This window comes from Aotus nancymaae, unplaced genomic scaffold (assembly GCF_030222135.1).
Source record: "Aotus nancymaae isolate 86718 unplaced genomic scaffold, 86718_ANA_hifiasm-v0.15.2.pri h1tg000011l, whole genome shotgun sequence".
Classification (NCBI taxonomy): domain Eukaryota; kingdom Metazoa; phylum Chordata; class Mammalia; order Primates; family Aotidae; genus Aotus; species Aotus nancymaae.
The window spans coordinates 51,437,053-51,460,679 of NW_026988422.1; the positions used below are offsets into that span (position 1 = coordinate 51,437,053).

The following is a 23,627-nucleotide window of genomic DNA, read 5'->3' on the forward strand; positions in this document are numbered from 1 at the left end:
CCACACCACTAGTGCCTCTGGATTTAGGATACATATCCTGGGGTATGATACTACTGTGATGGGTCTAACAGCCCCCCACCACTCTTGTTCTGTGAAATGTGCATTTTAGTGTCTGTGAAGCCTTTACTCTCTAGGTGCTTTATAATGTTTCAGGGCCCAGCTTTTTAAAATCCAGACCCAGTGTTAAAACCACTTATTCCTTTTTTTGTAAGAATAATGACTCCAGATGCTACCTGATTCTATAGACAGGGGTGATCCACTGTTACTGAGGGCATCAGTGCTATAAGTTAAGGCTTTCTGCACTGATACTCTCAAGGAAGCTTTTTTTTTGGAGGAGGGGGGATGATAGAGTCTATGTTGCCCAGGCTGGAGTACAGTGGCACGATCTTGGCTCACTGCAACCTCCGCTTCCCAGGTTCAAGTAATTCTCCTGCCTCAGCCTCCTAAGCAGCTGGGATTGCAGGTGTGCACCACCATGCCTAATTTTTGTACTTTTAGTAGAGATGGGGTCTCACTATGTTGGCTAGGCTGTTCTCGAACTCCTGACCTCAGGTGATCCACCCACCTTAGCTTCCCAAAGTGCTGGGATTACAGGCATGAGCCACCACGCCTGGCCTGGAAGCTAATTTTTTAATATTGTATATGGTCTTATTTATACTTGAAGTTTTCTGAACGTCGCTAAACAGAATAGGACTAAAATTTCCAATTCTCCTGCACTCTGACAGAAGCCTAGAACTCACTAAACTGGACTGCCTTTCCCAAATGGGAAAGGTGCTGACAGAGCTGGAGAAAAAAGAATAGACTCACTTTTCCCCATTATTGGTATGTAGGCATTGGTACTGCCCCTTCTCCCTGCTAAGATTCAAGCTGTTTCTCTCACACTGGACTATAAGCCAAACCCATGCAATGTGCAAGCCAGGGCAGGGGGTAGTTCCAATCTGACCTCTCCCTGTCTCATTTTAATGACTGGACAGGGCTCGGTGAAGGCTGTGTTCACTACTGTGGGCCACCATTTTTTTTCTTGCTCTTGTAAAAGACCAAGCAAATGCACTCTGCTTTTTGCTGCTGTAAGACCACCAAAAATGAGTCAGAAACACAGAAGACTATTTCAGGCATGCGGGCCTGGATATGCTCCCTGAGACTTCTGGCAAACTTCTGCTGGGAATTAGTTTGAGGGCAAGGATACATATGTGATAGTTGCCCTAGCCTAAGAGTAGCATCTAAAAGAAATAGAGAGGAGTTTCTTTCATCTTTTGCCTTACTGATAACACCATAGCCCTTCTCAATTCAGATCTTCTGACTGCGTGCAGAGGAGACTATCTACACCTTCCCCTAACAAAAACAAAACGAAAGAGTTCATACTCTGATTTTCCATCATCTGAGAAACTGAGTTCTATTTCATAGCACTAAGGCAGCCTTACTATCTGTCAATAAAGTGCTGAAAACTGCTTATTTAGCAGTAGCATCCAAAACCAAGCCTTTAGCCAATAATATCTGCATATTGTGCACAGCAAAAACTGTGAGGCCAGGACTAGTTTATCTGAACGCCTCAGCTGCTGTAAGCTTCTCCTCTTTCACCCTGTAAACTGACAAGCATGATGAAAAAAGCAGCACATCCAAGTCTCTGCCTCTTTTAAATGTACCTGACTTTGCAAGGCAAGTAGTTGTACAGTCATTTCTATTCACACCCTTTACCCCAGGATTTGGGGATTTAGCTGAGACATTTCTACCTCGAACAAGTCACATGTACTACAGGTTCCTGAACAATTCCTGCAGGGCTGGTGATAGACATAACGGCTCTGGTTTTATAATATCTTGGGTGTCTCTAAGGCCAATAAGAACAACATTATCTACCCAGAGAAAGAACAGTAGGAGCCCGAAGGAAGAGTAAACAAGAAAGGAGCTGTGTTCACACTGAATTTGTGGTCAATCTATTTCCCCTACCCTCTCTCCACCCCAACCCTTCAGGAATCCTCTTTAGTTTACTGATTTTATACAGAAGAAACTGCCTTAGAAACAAAGGATTCAATGATTTGCTTATTTATTCTTTGTTAACATGAGAGTCCCATGTCTGAAAACCAAAGTCAAATTTCTGTCTGGCTGTTTGTCTCATCCCTCTTGGCAAAAGTATCTTTTAAAATGATTTAAAAAATGCTGAGTAACAGAAAAGTATTAATGTGCTTGACACCATGACTGAAATGCCATGATCTTATTTGTCAATAAAAAGCAGCTATCTGTGAACCAGGTAACTGTTGTTTTGGAAGGAGATCTGTTTATTAAGAGAGTCGTAAATAAGCCCTGTAGAGAACACAGGTGCTAGGTTGACAGACTCGTCTTTTGTAGGACATTTCTTCCTGCTAACCAGTACCTGATGGGCTTGATTTTTTTTTTTTTTTTTTGTAACTTGACACAGGGGTACTATGTAATTGGTAAGTATACCTTTCTCAAGACAGTCGATGGTAGTTTCCCACTGTTTTGCTTCACAAACATCAACACAAAGTAAACCTGAACATGCTTAGCAATTTCACAAAGTGCTCTGCTGACATTACTTTTGACATACTGTGTCAAAATTCTTAAGGTCTCCCCTCCTTTGGTAAAGTAGGCAAAACCGTACAAGGAAAACACTATAATACACAGAAATACATTGAGTTAGATTTCCAGTCAGCTGCTCTATGGCTCTGAGATGCACTACATCCATACTGGTTCCTAGGACTGTGTCCACCTGATGGTTTAGAGTATGGAAAACCAGCCACTATGGCTTAAAAGTCATATCTCCTGTGAAAGACAATGCTGGCCTTCTGAATGCTGGGCCTCATGGGTTTGTAGATGTGGCTTTCTGCTGTGCCAGGATCTCCTGGCAGCTCCTGTATACTTCAATCAAGCAGTCCAGCCGGGGCTTGGCACTCTGAATTCCAAAGGGGAGATATGCAGAGTCAAGGTGAATGTGAGAACAGTGGTGCTGCATCCACATGCAACCTTTTTTTTTTTTTTTTTTTTTTTTGAGACAGAGTCTTGCTGTGTCCCCCCAGGTGGAGTATAGTGGCACAATCTCAGCTCACTGCAACCTCTGCATCCTGGGTTCAAATGATTCTTGTGCCTCAGCCTCCCAAGTAGCTGAGACTACAGGCACAAACCACCATGCCCAGCTAATTTTTGTATTTTTAGTAGAGACTGGGTTTCGCCATGTTGGCCAGGCTGCTCTTGAACTCCTGGCCTTAAGTGATCCGCCTGCCCCGGCCTCCCAAAGTGCTGGGATTAGAGGCATGAGCCAAGGTGCTGGGCCCACATGCAATTTCAATCTCTCACCCACATCAAGGGGTATAAATAGCACAGCAGTGAGCTCAGGGAGTTAAGTTCAGGCCTCAGAGCACCTTGCTGGGAGTCCCAGCTAGTCTCACAGCCCAGCTTGTGAATTGTGCTAGGTGAGAGATCAAATGATAGCTTTTTAATCTGTCTAAATTTCATGAACTCCATCTCTAAGAGTAAGCAAGAGGAAAAACAAAATGGACCCTCGAGAAATGTCACAAGTTGTAAAATAGCCCTCAAAGACAAGAAGTGCAGTTTAATATGTAAATATTGAAAAATGCTTTGTACAGTGAAATGTAACATAACCGAAATTAAAAGAAAAGCCACAGAATGGAAAAAATATATGTGAAAGTATATTTAATAAAAGTGTACTACCCAAAATATATAAAGAATTGTTAAAAATATAAAAAATCTATATAAATATATAATGTTCAGTTTCTACCTAACAGAGAAGATAGGTAGTTTAAAATAAGACAAAATATTGATAGGTAATATAAGGAAATATAAAAAGCCTATCATTTAAAGAGATACAAATTCACCTACTTTAAAATGCCTTTACCTACATATTAAGCTAACAAAGCTAAATTCGCTATTAGACAAGATGGTAGAAAAACAAGTACAAAACCCCCAAGTATGGTAAAGTTGCCCAATCTCTGGAGCCGAATCTTAAACACTAGAAATCTATATAATCTATTCATAAGATTTAATAAAATAAGTTTGAATTATAATGCAAAATAATTTTTTAGCTTAGCTATCTTAAGTCCTTTATGAAAAAGGTCAGTGAGGCAGGGTTAACTGTATACATAAATATGCACATAAATAACTACCTTTATTATCATGTTTGTATAATTTTAGTTTTGTTTTTTGAGATGGGGTCTTGCTCCAGGCTGAGTGCAGTGGCATGATCACAGCTCACTGCAGCCTCTACCTCCTGGGCCCAAGCAATCCTACCTCAGCTTCCCAAGTAGCTGAGACCACAGATGTGTGCCACTATGCTCGGCTAATTTTGGTATTTTTTGTAGAGATGGGGGTTTCACCATGTTGCCCAGGCTGGTCTTGAACTCCTGAGCTCAAGTGATCTGCCTGCCTCAGCCTTCCAAAGTATTAGCATTACAGGCGTGAGCCACTGCGCCCAGCTAATAAGTGTTTTTTATAAGAGCAAAACAAAAAAAACCAGGCATGATTTTAAAAGCTAGCAAGAGTGGCTAAACTGTTATTTCAATATATTATACAATATAATTATTTAAAATTTAAAATAATAAATATAATGGCCTTTGTAGGATACATACATATTAATTTACAAAGACACATAATAGTGTACAGTGTGAGTATATCAATGACCTCTATCTGAAAATCTGTACATTAGTAGACCGACAGAGTCAAAGTAGATGAATGATGATTTGTAGGTAGAAGTTGCTATATATTTGACTGTTTTCTTTAAAATCTGCACAAGGCCAGGTGTGGTGGCTCATGCTTGTAATCCCAACACTTTGGAAGACCAAGGCGGGAGAACTGCTTGAACTCAGGAATTCAAAATCAGCCTAGACAACATGGCAAGACCATCTCTATTAAAAATTTAAAGATTAGCTGGGCGTGGTGGTGCACACATGTAGTTCCAAGTACTTAGGAGGCTGAGACAGGAGGATTTCTTGAGCCTAGGAGGTGGAGGCTGCAATGAGTGGTGATCACACCACTGCACTCCAGCCTGGGTGACAAAGTGAGACTCTGTCTAAAATAAAATAAAATATACATTAATTAATTAATAATATTTTTCAAGGCCTATATTTGCCTCAGAAAGGAACTTCGCAACTGAAATCCTAATTCTCCCTCAAAACAGCTGTCAGATATCTTCCAATACTCTGACAAAAGGAATTTACACTCCTACTGAAAAGGTTGAGGATTAATTGGAGAACGGTAAAAGTGTTCTATGCTGACCTGGAAGACGGGTACTACTTGGGATATCCCATGTGGTTCCACTGGATCCTTCAGTAAGATGCAGAGGTAATAAATCACCTTTTGCTGTAAGAAAATAAATAGCAAGGTCTAAGTGAAAATTATTTTGCATTCTTTTCTTCCTTTTCTTTTTTTTTTTTTTGAGATGAAGTCTCACTCTGTTGCCCAGGCTGGAGTACAGTGGCATGATCTCGGCTCACTGCAACCTCCGCCTCAGCCTCCTGAGTAGCTGGGATTACAGGTGTGAGCCACCACATCCAGCTAATTTTTTGTATTTTTAGTAGAGACAGGGTTTCACCATGTTGGCCAGGCTGGTCTGGAACTCCCGACTTCAGGTGATCCACCCACCTTGGCCTCCCAAAGTGCTGGGATTACAGGTGTGAGCCACCGGACCTGGCCACATTCCCTTTTCCTAAGGGAAGGCTCAACACTTTTTCATAAATGGTTATCTCTAAGTAGTAGAACACTTGATAGCTTTTGAAGTGGAAGAAAAGTATATTCTTATTCTTTAAATGAAAAAAGAGAGCCAGGCGTAGTGGCTCAAACCTGTAAACTAAACAATTTGGGAGGCCACGGCAGGAGAATGGCTTGAGCCCAGGAATTCAAGACCAGCCTAGGCAATGTAGTGAGACTCCATCTCTACAAAAAATAGAAAAGACGAGCTAAGCATGGTGGTATGAGCCTGTAGTCCCAGCTACTCGGGATGCTGAGGTGGGAGGATGGCTTAAGCCTGGGAATTTGAGACTGCAGTGAGCTGTGATCATGCCACTGCACTCCAGCCTGGGCAACAGAGTGAGACCCTGTCTCAAAAAAATAGAAAAAAGAAAGAGAAGGAAAAAATGCCAGTGATAATTTTGAAGATAAAGTTGAAATGTTAATTCCCTATCCATGAAAGCCTACTGCATCTCTTTAAAAATAAAGCGATTTATTTTTTTTTTTTTTTTTTTTTTTTTTTTTTTGAGACGGAGTTTCGCTCGTTACCCAGGCTGGAGTGCAATGGCGCGATCTCGGCTCACCGCAACCTCCGCCTCCTGGGTTCAGGCAATTCTCCTGCCTCAGCCTCCTGAGTAGCTGGGACTACAGGCACGCACCACCATGCCCAGCTAATTTTTTGTATTAGTAGAGACGGGGTTTCACCATGTTGACCAGGATGGTCTCGATCTCTTGACCTCGTGATCCACCTGCCTCAGCCTCCCAAAGTGCTGGGATTACAGGCTTGAGCCACCGCGCCCGGCGCGATTTACTTTTTTAATGTCCACCATCACAGCAATCTCAGACATTTTTCTTCCAGACTCCAACTTAAGGGCCCAAATCAGCTGAATGCAGTAGCTTACTTTTCACTTTTATTAAATGTGCCAGCCAAAAAGAAAACTCTAGTAGTATAAGTAGTAGAGCAGAGGGTCTTCATGTTTAATTCTGTGACATTAAGTACTTTAGGTATTTAGGTATTAAGTTTAGATCTGGGAACATCCCTTGGGCTGGCTACCTCCTCCAGAGAGGCCTGTAATACTTACCTCTTAAATACTTACCATGTAAATAGCCTCATTGATGACAATATCCTTGACCTTGCCCATCTCTATGAAGGTAGTACTTTCTTTGCCTGAAGCATAAGATGAAGTCATCTGAATGCCAAGGGAATCAATGATTAACAGAGTCTCCTGGTCAATCTTCACAAAATGGAGATAACCAAGCAGACCTAAGAGGGTGATGAAGATGGCAGCAGAGAGGATCATGCTGTTCTGAAGAGAGAGCCAGATACAGGCAGTAAGATTACCAAGTGGTCCTCTGCATATTCCTGTGCTGTACAAGTCAACTCCAGGCAATCAAGAAAAAGGCCTTTCTTCTGTTGTCGGAGGGGAACATGCATGGAGGAAAAGGAAATTGCTTTTATTTGGGTTCTGAGGTGCTATGAAAGTATACAGTGAAACAGATTCAGACAACACATGGATAGGTCTGGGGCAAACCTCCATCAACAAAATGTCCATCATCACAGCAATCTCAGAAATTTTTCTTCCAAAATTCCAACTTAAGGGCCCAAATCAGCTGAATGCAGTAGCTTATACCTGTAATTCCAGCTACTAGGGAGGCTGAGACAAAAAGATCACTTGAGCCCAGGAGTTCAAGGCTGCAGTGAGCTATGATCATATAACTGCACTCTAGCTTGGGAACCAGAATAAGATACTGCCTCTTTAAAAAAAAGGATCCAGCCAAGCATGGTGGCTCATGCCTATAATGCCAACACTTTGAGAGGCCGAGGCGGGCAGATCACAAGGTCAAGAGATTGAGACCATCCTTGCCAACATGGTGAAACCCTGTCTCTAACTAAAAATACAAAAATTAGCTGGGCGTGTTGATGCACACCTGTAGTGCCAGCTACTCGGGAGATCGAGGCAGGAGAATTGCTTGAACCTGGGAGGCAGAGGTTGCAGTGAGCTGAGATCACATCACTGCACTCCAGCCTGGTGACAGAGTGAGACTAGTCTCAAAAAAAAAAAAAAAAAGGACCAAAATATTTTCCTTTCACACTCTCTCAGCAGAATACAAGAGGTAGTTATGTCCTGATAAACACATTGTAAGATGAAAATGCATTTAATGTTGAGTTCTAGCACTAAATAAATTAAAATTTTAAAATGCATTTAATACACCTAACCTATCAAACATCAGAGCTTAGCCTAGCCTACCTGAAATGTGCTCAGAACACTTACATTAGCCTACAGTTGGGCAAATTATGTAACACAAACCTTGTTTTATAGTAACGTGGAAAATCTCATGTAATTTATTCAATGCTGTACTTAAAGTGAAAAACAATGTTTGTATGGGTACTTTAAGTATAGTTTCTACTGACTGTGTATTATTTCTGCATCATACTAAAGTAAAAAAACCTAAGTCAAACCACTATAAGTCAGGAACCATCTGTATATAGTGCAGAATCAGACTGAACAGTTATGAAGTGCTTAGCACAGTGTAGCAAATACTAGGCTTGCCCAATAAACAGCCACCCACCCGCCCCAATTGAACTAGGGAGTGAATCATGATTGGTTCCCAGTCCTATGATGCAACTCTGCCAATGAGATGTGATGGGAGATCTGCTGGAGGGGCTTCTGGAAAACTTGAGTTCCATCTTTAAAAATCTACAGAAGAGAAGTTCCCTTCATCATGAGGTTTACACACCTGGAACTACTATGGCCTCTGCCAGACCCAGTGGAGAGCTAGAGGACGCTAAGGGTGGAAGTGCAGTTTCTGCACTTGGAGGACCAGATGGAGGACAAGTAGAGTCCATAAGCGTGTCAGCAGTAAGATTACAAGAGCCGGAATCAAATGAGTCTCTGTGTGAACTTGGGAGCCCTCCTACCTTATGACTTCTTGTTAATAGAAAAGGTCCTTATCTCTTAAGGCTATTTTAGTTGTTCTGTGACTTACAGTTGACTAAGTGATGTGTTAAGGGCTCAAAAAATGGTGTCTATTATTTATTCCCTTGATTCTGAGACAAATGTACAATCTTTAACATTTCTGAAGTTAAAATGTGTTTTCTATTGGTGTGTTTCTTTCATGTGGCATGATTTTATCTTTTTTTCCCAGAAGCTATTATTTAGAAGGCTGGCACAGGAAAAAAAATTATTGATGACATAAAATCAAAGAAATTTGGTAATTTTGGACTGCATTCCTGGAGGGCAGAAAATGTCTTATTATTCTTGGTACTGACAAGACGCCCTCCTTTGTCTACCTCTAGTCAGGCTCCTCTAAGCCCTCTAAACTCTGACCTTGACATCTTTGTTGGGCCCGCACTGCCCACCCAGTTGTAGCAAGAATCTTGCTGAATCAGTTTAGAAAGAACTCCTACCCTTGGTATTTGATCAGCCTGGCCTGCCTTCAGCAAGAATCCTGTCAAGTCAGTTTAGCCAGAATCCCACCTTGCCCCTGATGTTTCCTTTGAGTAATTTTCTATCCACTGACTCCCACACTGCTCCTTGACTATAAGTCTCCACTTGTTCATGCTGTATTCAGAACTGAGGAATTTGGAATTCTCTACTGAAGTCTCTTTTCCCCTACTGTAGTTGTTCCTGAATAAAATCTGTTTTTTACCACTTCAACTACTCACTAGCTCTGCTTTTCTTTGATGGTCTCTTTCTACTTCCTTATACTTAACTCATAGTGTTAGATCAGGGATCTGCAAACTATTTGGGCCTGTGGTCTGGTTTTGTCTGGCCCATCTCAAGCAAAGAATGATTTTTAAGTTTTTACAGGGCTGTAGAAAGAAAGAAAAGAATATTATAAGACAGACCCACAGAACCTGCTATATTTACTATCTAGTCTTTTAAAGAAAATGTTTGGACCAGGCGTGGTGGCTCACGCCTGGAATCCCCACACTTTGGGAGGCCAATGTAGGGGGATTGTTTGAGGCTAGGAATTCAAGACCAACCTGGGCAAGATAGTGAGACCCCATCTCTACAAAAAATACAAAAATCAGCCAGGTGTGGCAGCACACACCTGTAGTCCCAGCTACTCAGGAGGCTGAGATAAGAGGATCACTTGAGTCCAGGAGACTGAGGCTGCAGTGAGGGGTATTCATACCACTACACTCCAGCTTAGGAAACAGAGTGAGAACCTGACTCAAAAAAAAAGAAAGAAAAAGTTTGCTGATCTCTGTGCTATTTGTTGATTGATGAATGGAGGATTCAGTACTGGGTCTCTGATGATCCAAAAAGATCTAATTTTGCAGTTAAGATTAATTGCACTGAGTAAGCATTATGAAGAATGGAGAGGAATACAATTCAGCCTCGACCCTTACAGATTTATTAAAGGAAAGATTAATACATAGAAAATATTCTGGAGGATACTCTGATACTGACTACAAGTGCCAAAGGAAAAGTTGTTTTTTTTTTTTAATAAAAAAGAAAGAAAAAGATATAAAAGCACACAAGAATATATCCCATCACATCCAAGGAAATAGGATTTAATTGGTGCAGGGGAGGTGGTGGTTAGTGACCAATCTAATTAGTTGAAAGGGAAGGGAGAAGAACATTCCAGGTTGGAATAAACAAGGGAACAACCTGGAACTTTAATAGAACTGTGAACTCAAAAACATGAAGGGATTAAGGACAGTAAATCCTTAGGGATTTGATCCATGTCAGTTTTCCAATGAAAGCAATCCATGCCTAGAACTTCATTACTACCTGCATTTTTTTTACTTCATTTTTCTGTATAGAATTCAAATAATTCAATATTCATTTGAGTTGGTATTAAGCTGTATGTTTGAATGAATTCCTTCAATCAGATTTCTTCTCATTCCAGATATTCACTACTCTCATAAACAGTTTTGAATAGCAAAGGTAAGAAATTTTGGCACACAGAGCCCTTAGGAAGTGTTGCAGTAGAGTTTAAAGGAAGATGAGGTCACTAAATCCTGGGCACTTGATAGGGGTGAGCAGAGTACACCAGGATGAGAGATGTAAGTACAGAGGGGACCTGGCATAAAAGCAGGCTTTTGTTTTTAAATTTTGCCTAAGATCAGCTATACAATGGTATAAAGGGAAAAAAAGGGTCTTGGAGTCAGAGAGCCCTGGGTTTGAAGCCCAGATCTGCCATTTACTGCTTTGAGACTTTTGGTAAGTCATTCTTTGTAAGCCTTGGTTTTCTTCATTCTAGGGCTGAAGTAAGAAATTTAGTAAAGCATCCGGCACTCAGTGGGCATTTAATAAATATCTATTTCCTCCTCCTCCTCACATGACCACGTACATAGGCTATAACAACTCAGGCTAGTACTAAAATTCAACTATACTATATTTTAAATGTTGGGGGCGGCCGTGAAATCAATTTAACCATCATTTTAACTGACTTACGAACAAATTTTTTTTTTTTTTGAGACAGAGTCTCCCTCTATCACCAAGGCTGGAGTGTAGTGGCACGATCTTGGCTCACTGCTACCTCTGTCTCCTGGGTTCAAGTGATTCTCCTGCCTCGGTCTCCCAAGTACCTGGGACTACAGGCATGCGTCACCACGCCCAGCTAATTTTTGTATTTTACAAATACAAAATACATGGTGATACAAATACAAATACATAGTGAGACACGGTTTCACCATGTTGGCCAGGCTGGTCTCGAACTCCTGACCTCAAGTGATCCACCTGCTTCGGCCTCCCAAAGTGCTAGGTTACAGGCATGAGCTAACGCACCCTGCCTGAACAGACTTTTAGATAGTTTTCTACAATTAGAGCAGTCTTAATTCTGCATATTTCTATGCTAAATTACCATACTCTGAAATATGCTTTGACAGCAAAAAAGCTAATGGATGCAGTAATGGAAACAGTATCCAAGTTACAGAAATAAGTAGCCCTGCTGTACTTAACTCCGATCAGATCGCTTCTGGGATAATACGTTCAATTCAGGCACTACATATGAAAGTAGAACTCATCCTGAAAAGGCAATTAGGATAATTCTTTTTATTTGAGAACTGTTACAAAGTTACTGCATTTAACCTTCACAATATCATGAAGCTGGTATGGCAGGCATGAATTCTATTTTACAGATGTAAAAAATTGAGGCTCAGAGGAAACAGGAATGAATCTGGAAATTGAGCACAGATACCACACACGTCCAAAATTTCATAATCCTTTAGAAAGTACTTAAAATTGGGAGAGAGTTTGGGAGGAGGGAGGGTTAAACTGTATTGAAAAACAGATTAGGAAGAACTATAACATTGTATCTATACACACAGATACACAAGTGTACACTCTGGAGGCAAAGACAGTTTGTGGAAGACTACATAAGGTATCGTTAGCAGCACTGCCTTTGAGGAGCAGAAGTGATAGACGAGGAAGACCCACTTAGTAGTTCCCTGAACTCTTGGAATTAAATTACTACGCGCCTATATTGCATAGAACACGTGTAAGTTAAAGTTTTAGACCATAGTGCAAGAACTAGATGTATGCTGGGTGAACCCACAGAGCAGAGCACAGACACGGAGGGGAAATGTACTCTCCAGGAGCACACATTCACCAAACGTCATTTAAAGAGCTGTCCAGCATCGGAGTGGCGTCCCCAAAACCCGTGAGTTCCCGCCCTCTGGTCCTACCACTGTAGGAGGGGCCGACCAGAGATCTGGGCTCGATTAAAGACCCCAAAGACCCTCCCAAAGCCGAACCCCCTCCTCCGAGCGCGCGGAGGGGCCGATCAGCCATTACCTCGCAGAGGCTGAAGAGTCCGTAGGCCGCCAGCCACACCGTGCAGGTGACAGCGGTGAGCGAACGCAGCGAGAGCCGAGGGCAGCTGAGGCAGAACTCCCGGCAGGACGGGGAGTAGTAGCGGCGCTGCAGGGCCAGGCGGCCGCCGGAGATATCCGAAAAGCTCTGCTCATCCTCCATGACTGGCTTGCCCCCACTCGGCCGCCCGCACCGCATCGCGATCGCCTGCTCTCCCAGTCTCGCCAGCTCCGGACCCGCTTCCGGCAGCCGCGTCGCCACGCCCCGCCCCTAAGCTCGCGCAGCCTCAGTTGCGCGCCAAGAGCCCTGCTGGGGTCTGAGGCTGTGCGTCGTTCACGGCCGACCTTGGCCCAGCTTCTATAATTGTCTTCGTACAAAGCTTGTTGGGGGCAACAATTCAGCGGACAGATTAAAACGCTTTTAGGCCGGGCGCGTTGGCTCACGCCTCCAGCGCTTTGGGAAGCCAAGGCGAGAGGATCGCTGGAGCCTGGGAGGTCGAGGTTGCAGCGAGCCGAGATCACGCCACTGCTCTCCAGCCTGGGCGACAGAGCGAGACCCTGTCTCGAAACAAACCCATAGTTTGTTTTTGTTTTGAGACGGAGTGGCGCAAACTCGGCTCACTGCAACATCTGTTCCCTGGGTTCAAGCGATTCTCCTGCCTCAGCCTCTGAGTAGCTAGGATTACAGGCACCCACCACCACGCCTGGCTGATTTTTGTATTTTTAGTAGAGATGGGGTTTCACCATGTTGGCCAGGCTGGTCTCGAACTCCTGACCTCAGGTGATCCGCCCACCTCGGCCTCCCAAAGTGCTGGGTTTACAGGTGTGAGCCACTGCACCCAGCCCAAACCAACAGTTTTAATCGTGCTTTTGCTCAGCAAGCTGATTTCTCTAAGCCAGAGTGAGCCACAAGGAGACAGTCCACAGGTATTCATTCCACTTACTCTTTTCCTGTGTCAGGTAATTTGAGGTGCTGAGGATGTAGCGGTGAACGATGTTGATGACAGTCTCTGCCCTCGAGTAGCTTCCTTTCTAGTAGGAGATGATATTGAAATAACTTCAAAGAGTGTCCTTGGCAATACTATGTTAATTGTCAGGAATGGACTGAGGACTTTACATAGGACAGTCAGGGGAAGTCTCTGAGTAAGAGGACACTGGAGTTACAAGGGTAAGGAGCCCGACAGGACTGAAGGAGCTCTGGAGGAGGACTTTGCCAGAAAGAAAGACCAGGAAAGGCAAAGCCCTGGAAGCTGGAACAAGCTTGGCTTATTGAAATAATCAAAAGGCCCGAAAGGTTGGTATGTGAGGGAAACAGCTGGAAGGTGGGGAGGTAGGTAGGGGTCAGATCCAAGAGGATCTTGTAGGAAAGGAGTTTGGATTTCACTGCCTGGGAATTCTCTCTCCTAAACGACTACTTGGACGGAGGTAGACAGGCAAGACCTGGCTGGGAAGTAAGCAGGAGTGGCAGATGCAGAAGAAATGGATAATAAAATTACTAAACTCATGAGTAATAGTGGCTTGTGGGTTCCATTTTTACTTTTGATGTGGCCCAGCAGTGGCTGTGTGGACCGTCAAAACACTTGTGATGGGCTGAGCGCAGTGGCTGATGCCTGTAATCCCAGCACTTTGGGAGGCCGAGCAGCGCAGATCACTTGGGTCAGGAGTTCAAGACCAGCCTGGCCAACATGGTGAAACCCTGTCTCTACTAAAAATTTTTTTAAATTAGCTGGGCATGGTGGCACATGCCTGTAATCCCAGCTGCTCAGGTGGCTGAGGCAGGAGAATCACTTGAACTTAGGAGTTTAAGACCTGCCTGGGCAACATAGCAAGACTGTGTCTATATTAATTAAAAAACTAAAAATAAATGGCATAAAGGTCTCACCAGCTTTAAGTCTCTCTGATGAAAGTCAGGTTTTGTTTCTTCATCTTCATTCAGGATTTTGTTTCCCTTTTCTTTTTTTCTAAAAGAGTTCTTCAAGCATTTCTTTATTTTTCCAGTTTTTTTTTTTCTGTGCTCTCAATCTGACAATTAATACACCCCTTTTATTAGTCTGTTCTCACACTTCTATAAAGAACTACCTGATACTGGGTAATTAATAAAGAAAAGAGGTTTAATTGATTCACAGTTCCGCATGGCTGGGGAGGCCTCAGGAAACTTATAATCATGGTGGAAGGCAAAGGAGAAGCAAGATGTGCCTTACATGGCAGCAGGAGGGGAGGGGGGATATGCCACATTTTTAAACCATCAGATCTTGTGAGAGAACTCACCCAGTATCATGAGAACAGCGTGGGGGAAATGCACCTCTATGATCCAATCACCTCCCACCAGGTCCCTCCCCTAACAAGTGAGGATTACAATTCAACATGAGATTTAGGTAGGCACACAGAGCCAAACCATATCACTGCTTTTACTATAGCATATATCATGTGTTTTATAATTTTAAAAGTGGTATTTGCTTACTGTGGAAAATTTGAAAAATACAGAAAAGAAAAAAATGTAAACCACCCATATTTTCACCACTCAGAGATAAGTACTGTTAATGTTTTGGGGAAGCCTGTAGTCCTGGAGTTCTTAACTTGGGCTCCATGGATAGAATCAGTGTTTCATTTTTAGGTCCATAACTTCTAATTAAAATTTAACATTAGGCCAGGCGTGGTGGCTCACGCCTGTAATCCAAGCACTTTGGAGGCCAAGGTGGGTGGATCACCTGAAGTCAAGAGTTCAAGACCAGTCTGACCAACATGGTGAAACCCCGTCTTTAAAAAAATAAATAAAATAAATAAATAAAAATAAAACAACATTTCTTTTGATTATGAATATAGGCAAAAAACTAGTATTGTAGAGCTTGTGATTTTTGTCACTGACAGAAATCACAGATATTTTCTTTTCACAATAATTGTTTCAAAATGTCAAAATTGCAATGATTATTAGATCCACCACTAGATATTATTTTTAATGTGTCAATAAAGAGAAACATATTACAACACATTTTAAACAATATTTTGATAACTATATTTTAATGTAGTTGATTTTCTTAGAAGTCCCATGTATTTATACACTTTAAAACATTATTGTAATAAATGTTTTAAATTTGTTTCACCAGACTTCCAGAGGGTCTACAATACAAAAAAGGTTAAGAACCTGTATAGGCTAAGAAGTTTCCTTTTTTTTTTTTTTTTTATGACAAGGTCTTACTCTTCACCCAAAGTGGAGTGCAGCAGTGGTACAGTCATGGGTCACTGTGGTCTCGACCTCCTGGGCTCAAGAGATCCTCCCACCTCAGCCCCCTAAGTATCTAGGGCTATAGGCACACTCTACCACATCAGGCTAATTTTTGTATATTTCGTAGAGATGACATCTCACTATGTTTTACAGGCTATTTTCAAACTCCTGGGCTCAAGTGATCCTCTGACCTCAGCCTCCCAAAGAATTGGGATTACATGCATGAGTCACCATGCCCAGCAGGCTAAGAAGTTTCACAACTATAGAGTCATAGAAAGAAAAAGATCAAATGTACTTTACCTAGTTTTTAAAAAATATTTAATTATTAGGAATAAATACTGTGGTAATGTAAGATCTCTAAAATCCTTTTTCTTTTTAGAGAGAAGGTCTTGCTCTGTTACTCAGGCTAGAGTGCAGTGTTATAATCATAACTCATTGTAACCGTGAATGCCTGGGCTCAAGCATTCCTCCTGCCTTGGCCTCCTAAAGTGCTGGGATTGCAGGCATGAGCCACTGTGCCCAGTCGCTAAAATCCTTGTTACTGCTGTGTGGATTTTTTGGTTTTTGTTTTATTGAGACAATCTCACTCTGTTGCCCAGGCTGGAATGCAGCAGCACAATCTCTACTCACTGCAACCTCCACCTCCTACGTTCAAGCGATTCTTGTGCCTCAGCCTCCCAAGTAGCTGGGATTACAGGCACAAGGTTTTAGCTTTCTTAGTGGGATAGATAGCAAAGGTGTGTCTGTTTCATCTTTCAGAATTGGAAGTCTCCTTATCTGTCCATTTAAGGACATTTTTAAATTCAAGTATATCCTCCAAGCAGTAAAACACAGTCTGTGACTTACTTTTCCATACTTTAATGGTGTCTTTTGATGAACAGAGGTTTTAATTTTCATAAAGTCCAATTTATCAATCTTGTCTTTTATGGCTAGTGTTGTATAATATTTTGTCCTGTTTAGGAAGCTTTGCCTGTCTTGTGGGCATGGTGGCTCCTGCCTATAATCCCAGTACTTTGAGAGGCTGAAGCAGGAAAATCATTTGAACTCAGGAGTTCCAGACCATGTTGGGCAACATAGCAAGACTCGGACTCTACCAAAAAAAAAAAAAAAAATAGGTAGACATGGCGGCGCAGCTACTAGGCACTAGGGAGGCTGAGGCAGAAGGGTTGCTTGAGCCCAGTCGAGGCTGCAGTAAGCTGTGATCAAGTCACTGCATTCTGGTCTGGGTGACAGAGCAAGACCCTGTCTCTAAGAAAAAAAAAACTTTGCAAATCTTTATTTTCCTAAAAGCTCAATTATTTTACCTTTCATATTTAAGCCAGTGATCCATTTTGAATTAGTTTTTATTCGTAGAGGTTAAGGGTCATTTTTTTTCCCAACAGCATATGTTGAAAAGACTACCCTTTCCCCGCTCAGATTGTGATGGTGCCTTTGTTGTAAGTAAGTGACCATATATTTGTCAATCTATTGCCACACTCTCTATTATGTTCTGTTTTGTCTATCCTTGTGCTAATAGCAACCTATCTCAATTACTGTAGCTCTACAGTAGGTCTTGATTTCCCATACTATTAAGTCTTTCAATTTTGTAACTTTTCTTCAAAATTGTATTGGCTACTATAGGCTTTTTGTATTTTCACCAAAAAATCTGCTTGGATTGTACTAAATCTATCAATCAATTTAAAGGAGAATTGACATCTTAACTATGCCACATGTTCCAATCCATGAACCTGGCATCTCTCCATTTGTTGAAATCTTCTCTAATTTCTCTCAGCAATGCTTAACAATTATTTGGCACATCTTTCATTAGACCTTCTTTGTAGGTATTTGATGTTTTCTGATATTTTCATAATGTACATTAAAAATTTTATTACCTCTCCCTTTTTATTTATTTATTCTTAGAGACAGTATCTCACTCTGTCACCCAGGCTGGAGTGCACTGGCACAAATATCAGCTCACTATAACTTCAAACTCCTGGGGACTCAAGGTGTTCTCCCACCTTGGCCTCCCAAAGTGCTGGGCTTACAGACATAAGCCATTGTGCCCAGCCTTGTCATTCTCTTTTTTAGTAAGGTATATTTGGTATTTACCCAACATCAAATTGAAATTTTATAAAACAAAATATATCCATAATCCTGCCACCTATGTATTTCCTCTTTATAAAAGCTCCTATGTCATATATTAAATAAATTTATATGTTTCTCTCATATTAATTTTTTTTTGATACAGAGTCTTGCTCTGTTGCCCAGGCTGGAGTGCAGTGACAGTCTTGGCTCACAGCAACCTCTGCCTCCTGGGCTTAAGCAATCCTCCTGCCTCACCCTCCCCAGTAGTTGGGACTACAGGTGTGTACCACCATGTCCGGCTAATTTATATATATATATATTTTCACAGAACTGCCCCAAGGCATAATTTTTGTATTTTTAATAGAGATGAGGTTTCACCTTGTTCCCCAGGCCGGTCTCAAGCAATCTGCATGCCTCAGCCCCCCAAAGTGCTGGAATTACAGGTGTGAGCTACCGTACCTAGCTGGTTAATTTTTTTTTTATATACTTTTTTTTTTTTAAACAGAGTCTTACTCTGTCACCCATGCTGGAGTGCAATGGTGCCATCTCGGCTCACTGCAACCTCGGCCTCCCAGATTTAAGCGATTATACTGCCTCAGCCTCCCGAGTAGCTGGGACTACAGGCACTCTCCACCGTGCCTGGCTAATTCTTGTATTTTTAGTAGAGACAGGGTTTCACTATATTGGCCAGTCTAGTCTCTAACTCCTGATCTTGTGACCTACCTGCCTTGGCCTCCCAAAGTGCTGGGATTACAGGCATGAGCCACCATGCCCAGCAGTTGTATACTTTTTCTCATGTTAACATATGCTTTGTTAGCCATTAACTTAGCAATGAAAGAAAAAAATACTTATTTTTCCCCTACACTAATCTACCGTAGTTTACTTGCTGTCACCCTGTTGTTTTCCTAGCCAGTGAAAATGGCTAGTAATTGTTTCAAGTAAGGAAGAATGACAGTGGGGAAAAAAATAGAAGAAAGGAAACAGAAAGAAATCTATTAGCAGAATCTGATACAGCACAGAAAGTAGAGGCTTTTTTCATGGAGTCACATCTCCATCTTGTGACTTCCTAAGACAGTAGAGCTTAATATAGTCAACTTAAGTCTAGGATCATACCTGGCTTTTATGTGGAATGTTCCTCTTCCCTTGTAATATCAGGATACTTTTGGTTCTTGTACACTAAATGTTTTTAAGTGTAATAAGCCAAGCTTGTGAGAAAGTTTAGATAAAAGATGGATCTAATTTGATGGGCACAGGTTTTACAAATAGGTTCAATTAGACCATAACTCCCTCAGCTCAGTTTCATGATTTTGATCAAGTCACAACTGTGTAGCCTTGGAAATAAGTTACCTTTATGTAACTATTTTTTATGAAGAGTTCAAAAGAAAGGTAAAAGAGCCCTGATTTTTAAAAACCCTGATGTAGTCAAAGTGTGGGAGGTAAACCAGCAGCAATGGCTAGGTGCTTGTTCAAAATGCAGATTCTTGAGTCTCACACCAAACCTACAGACTCAGAATCTGAGTTTTAGCAAGATTCTCAGGTGATACTCTTAGACATTAAAATTTGAGAAGTACTGAAAAATATAACTCTTAATACTGGATTCTCTACCCTGCTGCATAGTACAATCACCTGGGGACCTCTTAAAACCTACACCTGGGTCCATCCCAGGTAATTAAATCAGAATGGGCAGTGAGGCAAGGAGAATGTGGACATGAGTTTTGTTTTTTTGTTTTTGTTTTTTGTTTGTTTTTTTTTAGATGGAGTCTCGCTCTGTCACCCAGGCTGGAGTGCAGTGGTGTGACCTTGGCTCACTGCAACCTCCATCTCCCGGGTTCAAGTGATTCTCTTGCCTAAGCCTCCCGAGTAGCTGGGACTGCAGGCATGTGCCACCACGCCTGGCTAATTTTTTGTATTTTTAGTAGAGAGGGGGTTTCACCGTGTTAGCTGAGATGGTCTGGATCTCCTGACCTTGTGATCCACCCACCTCAGCCTCCCAAAGTGCTCGGATTGCAGGCATGAGCCACCACACCCGGCAGACATGAGTATTTTTAAAAAGCTCCCATTATTTTTAGGGAGCCACCAGAGTTGAGCACTCCTGGGAGGAAATCTTTCTCTGCCATCCTAGGATCTAACGTTAGAGGCCTATGTATTAACTGAAAATAGACTTTAATAGGAGAAAAGATTAGTTTACCTACTGAGGTTTTGTTTAGTACAATGTAATTCTTTAGCCAGAGATAAAAGTATCCAGTAGGAACTTTGTATTTGTGGATTCCGCATCCGTGAATTCAACCAACCATGGGTGGAAAATATTCAGATAGTTGGTTTGGTGGCTCACGTCTGTAATCTCGGCACTTTGGGAGGCTGAAACAGGAGAATTGCTTGAGCCCAGGAGTTTGAGAGCAGCCCAGACAACAAAATGAAACCCCTGTCTCTACAAAAAATTCAAAAAAATTAGCTGGGCATTGTGGCACGTGCCTCCTGTCCTCGCTACATAGGAGGCTGAGGCAAGAGGATCCCTTGAGCCCAGGATGTCAAGGCTGCAGTGAGCCATGTTCATGCCACTGCACTCCAGCCTGAGTGAGACTCTGTCTCAAAAAAAAAAAAAAGAAAAAGAAAAATAGTGTCTGTACTGAACATGCGTAGACTTTTTTCTTGCCATCATTCCCTAAACAATACAGGATGACTATTAACATATCATTTACATTGTATTAGGTATTACAAGTAATCTAGAGCTGATTTACAGGAAGATTGTATAGGCTATATGCAAATACAATGCCATTTTGTATCAGGAACTTAAACATCTGTAGATTTTGGTATCTGAGGGAGGTTCTGGAACCAATCCCCCACTAATATAGAGGGACAACTATATATACCACCTTAAACAAAAGGAAGGAGGTTTAGGGCTTCAGTGGGAACACATGGAAAGTTCTATTGGGCTTTTTGATGCCAAATGAAGCTGAATTAGGACTTTCTGGTGCTAACCCTCAGTTTTTTTCCCCAATCAGAAAACTTCCTCAGAGGAAACCTCAGAAATTTGTCACAGTCCTGGAGGCTGGGAAGTCCAGGATCATGTTGCCTTCAGGTTTGGTGTCTGGTGATAGCCCATTTCATAGATGACACATTCTTGCTGTGTCCTCACATGGTACAAGGGGCAAGGCAGCTCTCTGGGCACTTGTTTTTTGTACAAGAGCACTGGAAAGAAAACAACAAAACAAAATACAGTTTGATTCTCCTGTTGTTTCTCACAACACAGAAAACTTCTGTGACCAAGTGTATGGGGGGGTTTCCCCACACACCAAGCAAGCAATTCAATTCTGACACTGTCCACCTAGAAGTCATGTCAGATCCCACAGAGCCTGTTGACAGCTCAGTCCCACAAAAGTGCTCCTGACTTGAGACATCAGTCACAAGTCCAAGCTTCTGGAACTTCCCACCAACCAGCCGTTAATTGGCATTCCCACACGCTCCTTTTGGGTTCAGTTAATTTCCTATTAAACTGTGTCTTTGCTGCAACTCCTGCTGTTCTCAGTGGTTTTTTTCAGGGCAGCAGGCAAGAAAAACTGGTTAGGCTGTGACACCTGTGCCACTTGCTCATGAAGGCTCATAGAACTCTGGGAAACACTTGACTTATGCTCCCTGGTTTATTATAATGCATATTTTAAAGGATACAAATGAATAGCCAGATGAAGAGATACATAGAGGGAGGTCTGGGAAGGTCCTGAGCTCAGGCGCTTTTGTCCCCGTGGAGTTGGGGTGCACCACCTTCCCTGTGCCCCATATGTGGAAGTCCCCTGAACTCAGTTCTTTTGGGTTTTTATGGAGGCTTCATTATGTAGGCCTGGTTGATTAAATCATTGGCTATTGGTGGCCAACTCAACCTTCAGCCCCTCTTCCCCTTCCGGAAGGTGTGTGTTGGCAGGGGCAGAGTGTGTGAATTTCAAGCCCTTGAGTTGATTGGTTCTCCTGGCAACCAGCTCCTAAGCCTGTGGTTATCTAGGGACTTAACAAAACTCACCGCCTTAACATAAATTCAGGTGTAGTTAAAAGGGGCTCATTATAAATAACTAGAGCCTTTCACCTTTATTGCTCCAGAGCTGTTTCAGAAACCAAGAACAAAAGACCAATTTTTTTTTTTTTTTTTCTGAGATGGAGTCTCACTCTTTCACCCAGGCTGGAGTGCAGTGGCACAATCTTGTTTCACTGCAACCTTCGCCTTCCGGGTTCAAGCAGTTCTCCTGCCTCAGCCTCCTGAGTAGATGAGATTACAGGCATGCGCCACCATGCCCAGCTAATTTTTGTATTTTTAGTAGAAACGGGGTTTCACCATGTTGGTCAGGGTGGTCTCGAACTCCTGATCTTGTGATCTGCCCACCTTAGCCTCCCAAAGTGCTGGGATTACAGGTGTGAGCCACTGCGCCTGACAAAAGGCCAAATATTTTAACAAAACATATTCTTGAGGAGGAGAAGAGGAAGGGGGTGGGAATCCGCCAGGGGCTGGCGCTAATGGGACTGATAGCTCCAGCTTTCAGAGGACAGGAGTTTCTTGGCCGTGGAGAAAGGACAACTCTGCACAAGGCCCCTGGAAGCGCTGAGAGATTGAGAGGGAAATGCTTCCCTGGTGAGCCTCGTCCCTTCCTTTCGACCTTGGGAGGGATGAAGGGAATGAGGGGAGGAGAAGGGCCAATGGAGGAAGCAGAATGGCTAGTCAAGGGCCGCTTGGGTGCTGCTTTTCCCCAGGGCTGCCTCCACTCCTGTGGCTGTTTCAAGGGTTGCCAGCCAGGGGCAGAGGCACCAGCCTATGGTCTGGCACCATGCTGTTGAATGGCTATTCGAGGATCTACATTCCCTGAGAAACCTTTGCAGAATTTTAAGTAATGAAATATAACATGACTGACTCCATTTTGCTTCTAGTTTTATAACCTAATTGTTTGGGTTTGTTTTTTTGTTTTAATATTCCAGTGCAGAGGCCAAGATAGCTGTAAGAGGAATTTAGTTTATAGCTAAACTTTGAGGCAAGGAGAACTGACCCCCTTCCTTGTTCGGAGATTGAGGCCACATTCATACGACATGGTTAGAATTATGGTAGGGGCTTGAACTTTGCTGAAGAATTTTGGTAAGAGCTTGAACACAGTTAAACAATGATCTGCTGTTGCTTCCTCTGTTTACTGTAAGTTTCTTACTGCCCCAAAGTCACGTAATGGAGGTCTCAATATTATAACTTCCTCTACTACTCCTATAGATAACCTCACTATTGTGAAACCTAAAGAACTAGCCTTGGAAATCCTTTTCAGATTCAGCATTTCAGTAAATTACGGGAGACCGCCTGGTCCTGAGACCACCCACAGTTCCTGGGAACTGACTCAGCTGTACAAAGACAGTTTTAGATGCCCTTGTGATTTCATCCCCAACCAATCAATTATTTCAGTTCCCCAGCCCCCTGCCTCTCAAAGTACCCTAAAAAACCCTAGCCTCTAAATTACTGGAGAGAGGGGTTTGAGAAATTTCTCCTTGTTCTCCTCACGTGGCTTAACCCTACCTACAATTATTAAACTCTTTCTTTAGTATAACTTCTGCTGTTCTCGATGGTTTTTTCAGGGCAGCAGGGAAGAAGAACCCATCAGGCTATGACACCTGTGCCGTGTGCTCATGAAGGGCCACCAGCTGCTGGAGCCCTACCTAATGGTGAGTGTGGATGAGGTGCACGTGGGCCAGACCAGCGCCAATGGAGGACCACCAAACTCATGCACCCCAAGGAGCTCTGTACTAACGCCACTGAAGGCAGCCATCATCCATGAGATGCCCCTGGGCTATGACCACTTCATGTCAACATGTACCCTGTAATTCTATTGCTGGCAAACTGAGTTCTTTCCCTACTTTGTATGGGTT

The 23,627-nt window shown here is 42.5% G+C and overlaps 2 protein-coding genes across 2 annotated transcripts in view; one reads left to right on the forward strand and one right to left on the reverse strand.

The window, feature by feature from the left end:
- The window catches only part of PLEKHH1 (pleckstrin homology, MyTH4 and FERM domain containing H1), a 69,893-nt gene extending 67,644 nt beyond the window's left edge, over positions 1-2,249 (forward strand). The window contains 1 exon segment of the mRNA XM_064374974.1: positions 3-2,249. Within this exon segment, the coding sequence (XP_064231044.1) occupies positions 3-109 (107 nt within the window). The 3' untranslated portion in view covers positions 110-2,249.
- Positions 2,025-12,681, reverse strand: PIGH (phosphatidylinositol glycan anchor biosynthesis class H). The gene is made up of 4 exons (XM_012438010.2): positions 12,441-12,681; positions 6,789-6,998; positions 5,242-5,325; positions 2,025-2,905 (listed from the first exon to the last, which is right to left on the reverse strand). Exons 1-4 carry the CDS (start codon positions 12,654-12,656, stop codon positions 2,813-2,815), a joined length of 603 nt encoding a protein of 200 aa, XP_012293433.1. The 5' UTR covers positions 12,657-12,681; the 3' UTR covers positions 2,025-2,812.
- Between the last annotated feature and the right edge of the window lie 10,946 nt (positions 12,682-23,627).